General features: G+C 36.4%; 1 protein-coding gene across 1 annotated transcript; it reads right to left on the bottom strand.

The window, feature by feature from the left end:
- Nucleotides 1–4208: 4208 nt before the first annotated feature.
- LOC149958924 (methylosome protein WDR77-like) lies at nt 4209–5848 on the bottom strand. The gene is made up of 7 exons (XM_090165091.1): nt 5695–5848; nt 5226–5553; nt 5105–5157; nt 4896–5033; nt 4615–4828; nt 4458–4538; nt 4209–4391 (listed from the first exon to the last, which is right to left on the bottom strand). Exons 1-7 carry the CDS (start codon nt 5750–5752, stop codon nt 4244–4246), a joined length of 1020 nt encoding a protein of 339 aa, XP_090021217.1. The 5' UTR covers nt 5753–5848; the 3' UTR covers nt 4209–4243.
- Nucleotides 5849–6358: the final 510 nt, after the last annotated feature.

Here is a 6358-nt window from a genome sequence, read left to right as displayed (position 1 = left end):
GTCTGGTAGGGTGCGCCACAGCTTCTCTCTTTTCTCGCTCATGGCGCTAGTCTAGAACGATACTAGAAACACCCAATTCTTCTATTAGAGGAAGCGTGCCCGACCTGAAGAGGTTTTCTCACTTGAAACCTTTCTTGTTTCATATTTAGTGTTTATATTTTAAATGCACCCTTAATTAACATTTAAACAACAATATCCGAGCCATAACTTAATTATTTTAATTATAGTTTGGATATTTATTCAAATGTAATTTCTTAATAATGAGGTACGTGGTTTTAGATTCACGAAAGGCGTTCTAGTAGATATGACAAATTAAAGCACTACCAAAGCGGGGATACTTTTAGTGGGATAATTCTTCAAAAACCTTTGTATTTAACACTACGTATAACAAGTGTTTAGAAAAATGAGGGGAGGGAATTATATATTGCCTCAAATTCCTGAAAAGGTTATACTCCCTTTAATGTAAATGTCTCTTAGTTTACCACTGGTGGGCGCCAAGGGCGTATTTCACACTTCTGTTATGTTTATTTTCACTATATCAATTATTTGAGAATCTGAAATTACGCGCCTTAGGAGCGTATTCTGTATTAGAAGTTGCAGTGCTAACGTTTCTCTGCGAATCGATTTCTAAGATCTCCCCACTGCTTGAACTTGAAGGGGTTATCGCCAAAATTAACCGTTGCCAGACTTCCTATAATTATAAGACACTACGATAATTTCGAGGGAATTTTTTGGGTCCTACTGTAATTTTAAGCGCGTACTATATATTACCTTTTTTCGATAATTTATTATTGGCGGACTATAAATTCGATAACTCATTATTGGCATACTATAAATTCTATAATTCATTATTGGCGCGTACTATAAATTGAAAGTTTTTAACGCTTATTTCTTTAAAAAAAATGCGGCAAGGAACCAAATGCAGAATTCCTTCGTTCCGGCATGGATAGTAAATTAAGAGGACAGGTTTTCGATACCCTTCCACAGTGCATTTGATTTCTCCCCGCGTATTAATCAGGGGCGTAGGAACGTCCTAGAAGTTGGAGGGGGCAAAGATAAACGAAAAGGGGTCTGGAGAATGGTTTTTAATTTTTAATGGAGTGTAGCTTCTCCAAATGCATGTGTATTTGTTACTACTATGTAAATTGGCGGGAAAAGACTGAAATTTAAACACAGTTGAGGTTCTATAAACCAAAGAATATAAACCCCAGGAATGGAAGGATTGATATTATTGGCCGCGTGTTTTGGTTGCGGTAGAAACTTCCGGAAAAGCAAATCAGAGTAACCGGAAACGGTTAACGCAACCCGGTCTCTCTTTAATAACGAGAGGCGCAAAAGTTCCACTAGACAGAGCTACACCTTCCATTCCTGGGGCTTTATATTCTTTGTATAAACTGTATATGCTTTTAAAATGATAATTTGAGCCTTTTGAAGATTGCAACTGACCAAAGGTTGGAGGGGGCAATAACATTAGTTGCCCCTCCCAGCAAAATTCTAGGGAGGGGCATTGCCCCCCCTGCCCCTCACGGTTCCTACGCCCCTGGTATCAATCAGCTCGAGACACTCCGAGGGAGTCTTGCAAGGTCGTTTGTTTCACGTGATCTTAAAATTTCAAAATGGCAATCTTATGCGGTTGATATTGTTACGTAATTTTTTGCGCTTTATATTTTAGTAATTTTTAATTTTGGTTTTTTAATTCAATAAAAACTATCAACTGATATTTAGTATATCATATTTAATCTATAAAAACGTGAAAAAATACCTTTTGGCGTAAAAATGTACTTCGTGTTTATCTTTTTTCTTTTTTCGAACAGTATCGTCCACTCTTAGCGATACTTGTTTTTTACAAATAACCTTGGACGACTCCCTTAGTGTGATTGGTTTACGGGGGCTAAAAACCAGGCTTTTTACCGATCCTCTAAAATCTACTATCCATGGTTCCGGCAAACATGCAGACACTTCTACGATATAATTTCTCGTCACACGAGTCGACTTGACGTATAGTTTCCGTTTTGGGATTAAAATTTGAATTTCCCGTCTAATGTTTTTGGTTACTATAATTTGAACTAAAAATCTATAATTTCTGGTCTTTGGAACGATAATTTGATTTTGGCAACGCTGCCCGAGTTTCCCCATTCCATAAAAACTTGTACAGGTTAGAAAAAGTGGATAGATATAAATATATGTATAAGGACGGTTGGCTCGCGTACCATGAAGAGCTTGCCACCACCCTCCTACCTTGGATAAATTATTATAATTTATCCAAGCTCCTACGCATTGTAACCCGGCCATCCGAATTAATGGCATTAAAGGTCGCTAGATAATTTGTGCCTAAGCTATTGCCTTGGATATTAGCCTAACTGATAATTATTAAAAAATGCTAAAGTTGTTGTTGCTAATGCTTTAGAGATGACACGAGGGGTAAGACAGTCTCAGATAATCTGTACACCGAGTTCGTGAATTTAGCACTGTTAAAGGTACATATTTTCAAGAGTTCGCGAGTTCCATTTAGCACTGTCAAAGGTACGGCAGTGTACCCCTCGAGATGGCATCGCCATCTAACGTGATTTAAAGAAACTATTCTATAGTGAGTTGCAGGCTAAGAAAGACAAAATATATAGTACAATCGGCGCAAGGATGCCTCAGATCGTTTCCGGTCATTCCACCGCGCGAAATTTGAATTTGGCCATTTTACGGTCAAATTCGAATTTCGCTCTTTTGGTCGTCTTTTAGCGCCATCTAGAGACCGAAATTGGAATCTTTATTTTTTAATTTCATAATTGTGGTGGCGAGCAAATTTAAAAGATAAGGCATTCCTATCATTCTTAAATTTAAAATAGTATGTATAATTATTTAATTTTGTAAATTTATTTCTACGTCTTACCAGTTAAATCGGCAGTTTCTTTTAAAATAGTTACCACGCTTTCTTAGGGGTAACGTTGTCTTAATGAGCTATAGACGTTTAAAATTATATTTTTATCTTTACCTGTTAACAATAAACCTTTATCATGCTTTTTATAGAAACCTCTTGGGCTATTTAAAATATTTGGAGCTTCAATTATCGAACCTTCTTTAGCTGCATTCAGTAATGAAACTCATGACAACATGAAATTAAAAAATAGATTCCTATTTCGGTTCCTAGATGGCGCGAAAAAACGATGAAACTCACGAAATTTGAAATTGACCGTAAAGTGGTCAAATTTAAATTACGCGCGGTCGACTGGCCGGAAATGGTCTGAGGTATCCTTGCGCTGACTGTACTATATATTTTGTCTTTCTTAGCCTGCAACTGACTATAGCTTGCGCTATGGCGAACATAAAATTATTCCTTTAGTCGAATATGCAGCTAGTCTCAATGATATCTGGCACATGCGCAGTTGGACGAACATGCAGACAAGGGTGGTACTTAGATGTCATACTTTGGTGACCTATGACGTCAGCTTAGGCTTCCCTTTGTTGTGAGAAGTAATAGTTATTTTTAAAGCCAATAGATAGCGGGCGGTTATTGAAACCATAGAGTTGGGAATATTAATCTAGAGGTCCAATCGAAACGTCGGATTTCAGTATTTCGCGAAACAAGTTTTTAAAAATAAGAATACTGTCGTCTGCTCCCATCGGCGTCCCAAATGACGAGAAAACGTTATCATTCTACCCGTGGTGCCGTCTATCTCTCAATGATTCGTTCAAATAAGACGCGTTTTCAAGCAAAAAGATTTTTTTTCTTCCAAATAATGGATGGCGCCACGGGTCATATGATAACGTTTGCTCGTCATTTTAGAGCAGACAGCACATTCGTATTTTTCAAAAACTTGTTTCGCGGGGAGCAGATTTGATTGGTATTCCCAACTCAATGATTGAAACTTGCTTATTGCAAAAATGTTTTCAGATTCAATTTTTCTTTTTAATTTTCCAGATTTCCCTTGGCCAAAATAAGGCAATTTTTTTTGGTGCCCACACCATAAAATTGTTCTAAAAAAAAAGGCATTTTTTACAATATTTAGTGAATTCAAATTAATTTTCCCTCTAAAATTAAATTGTCTGATTTTTTATTAAATGGTAGTTTTTAAAATTCCCTGCCATTTTTATGCTGATTTTTACATTCCCTGAGCTCGGGCAAACGTCAAGAACAAATTTACTTACGTAAATAGGTTCTTGCAACCATTCAATATTATAATCACATTTAGATCAGTCAAATAAATAGACACAACTATATAAAAATTATAATTGACACCAAAATTTACAATTAAAATCCGTTGGTGTCCATGGCTGGATCTCTTTTTATTTCGTGGGAACGAACAGTAGTATCCCAGCTGCATGAAATCAAATGATCCTCTTTGGATATGTCCCATAGAAGATCGCGAACACAATGATTGTGGGAAGAATCGTTGAAACTTGAAAGATAATAGATTGGTTAAAAATAGTGTTAATTAAAATTATGAAACCAGCTGAATACTCACAATTGAATGGGCGATTCTATGTCACTGATATCAGTAACAGCAATATCACAGCTATCGGCACACGAGGCGACCCATTTTGATCTAATTAATAAAAACCATTTGTCAACGTATTCAAAAGTTTATAAGTCAACTATTTTGTGGTTAGAAAATTACAGACTTGTTTGGGTTGAATGATATGCGTTTGACCTTGTGTGAATGGGTGTCTAGTCTCTTAAGATCAGGGTTAAGTTTTATTCCGTTTGTCTCGCCTTCAAGTGGAATGTACCTAAGGTCACCGAATAATATTTGGCCGTCTTCAGTGCCAGCCGCGTAGACTAAAGTGTCAGGCTGCCATGCGACAGCGGTGGGAGCCATCGGACGAGAATTATGGGCTGTAAAAGGGCAAAAAGTCAGTGAAAACCAGTGGCAATCTTAAATGAAACACAAAAAAATACCTACTTATTAGACAATTTCCAATACAACCTTTGTAGCCTGCTCTGGAGTCCCACAGTTTAACTTTAAAGTCTTGACCACAAGATAAAAATAAATTTGGATGTGTTTTGCAGGAAGCAATTTGATGGACAACGTTAGCATGAGCTACAATAGTAAAAGTAAGTTTAGTTAAATGTAAGTAATACTCAATATTCAATTTAAAAATGTATAATTACCAGGTTTATAAGTGGCAATGGAACAATTTGCTTCTAAATCCCAAATTTTAATACTATCCAAAAAATTAATTGGTTAAAACATTTGTGGTACTCAAATAGGTCGACAAGATAGAATATCTACCCAAAATCGTAGCTTCCACTAATAGCTTTGGTATTATCTCCTAAAATATCAACACTTGATACAAAGTCATCGTGTTCAGCAGCGTAAAATTTTGAATTCAATATCAGTGGGTCACCTTCTAGCATTAAGATTTCAACAGCACCAGTGTCCAGCCCGATAAGAATTTTACCCTGTCCTAGAGACACCACATCACACGGACCAGAATCAGTTTCAACTCCCGTAATACATTTTTCAATCAAAGGAACATCGGCGACACTTTTAAAGCACCAAACTGAACCACTCCAATAACGTCCACACAAATTTGAGGCGCATAGGATTAACGTTCCATCTGTATCATATTCAAAGCTTAATTAGTTAGTGAATAAAACAATTTTGAATTACTTCGGCCTAATTTTGCATGCATTTCTCCAGTATTACAATTAGCCTTGGCGTGTAGTTTTCAGAAAATAGGAATTAGAAAAACAGTTACCTTTCCACATTGTCATGGAATCGAAAAATTTTTCGTCGCACTTGGGAATTCCAGCCATTTTAAATTTGTCTTTAAAATTAGTTCTACTAGTTACTATATTTATTAAAATGACTTCTATATTTCTTTGATATTTAGATAAACACGTGAAAGCTTACTGTAGAGGGTAGAGCGGACGACTATTAATTTTCATTTTTCACCAAACGATGCGATGGCGCCATCTGAACGCGATTATGTGATTCTCCGCCGGGCCAAGATTTTTCTGAGCCACCTGCCTTCATAAGGTACAATCATTCAACCCGGGAAATTTAAAATTTCATATTTTATTTATATTTATATATTTACTGACTGTTGCTGATCTTTCAGGTAGTTGAAAAAAAGATGTAAATTCATTTAATTTCCCTTGAGCATTACAACAATTTAAAAAGGAACAGCTTAAACCACAGTAGAAACGACGATTTTATTTATTTTCGTCTAAAGCTTGTTTTCCACTAGCGCGCGTCATAATGTTATTTTCTTTACGCGCGTAAAAACGTTTAAACGTTTCAAAGCTGAGAAACGCGTCGTTGCGCGCGCCAGTGGAAAACAAGCTTTAGGCCATGTCTGCGTCAAAACTCTAAGAATTCTTCCGTTGATAGTGATAATTGTCACTTCTCAAAATTTTGAC

Source organism: Leiobunum rupestre, chromosome 2, assembly GCF_980474605.1.
Source record: "Leiobunum rupestre chromosome 2, qqLeiRupe1.1.hap1, whole genome shotgun sequence".
NCBI classification, from domain to species: domain Eukaryota; kingdom Metazoa; phylum Arthropoda; class Arachnida; order Opiliones; family Sclerosomatidae; genus Leiobunum; species Leiobunum rupestre.
Note: the sequence above shows the minus strand (reverse complement) of the source record. Positions and strands in the feature narration are given on the sequence as shown.

What these genes read in the sequence shown, in the direction of transcription:
- LOC149958924 (XM_090165091.1), bottom strand. Translation starts at nt 5,752, where the DNA reads ATGGCTGGAATTCCCAAGTGCGACGAAAAATTTTTCGATTCCATGACA. An exon ending in AGTGGAAGCTACGATTTTGG is followed by an intron (nt 5,158 to 5,225) that starts GTAGATATTCTA and finishes TTTTTTGGATAG; the next exon opens with TATTAAAATTTGGGATTTAG. An exon ending in TATTGGAAATTGTCTAATAA is followed by an intron (nt 4,829 to 4,895) that starts GTAGGTATTTTT and finishes GCCCTTTTACAG; the next exon opens with CCCATAATTCTCGTCCGATG.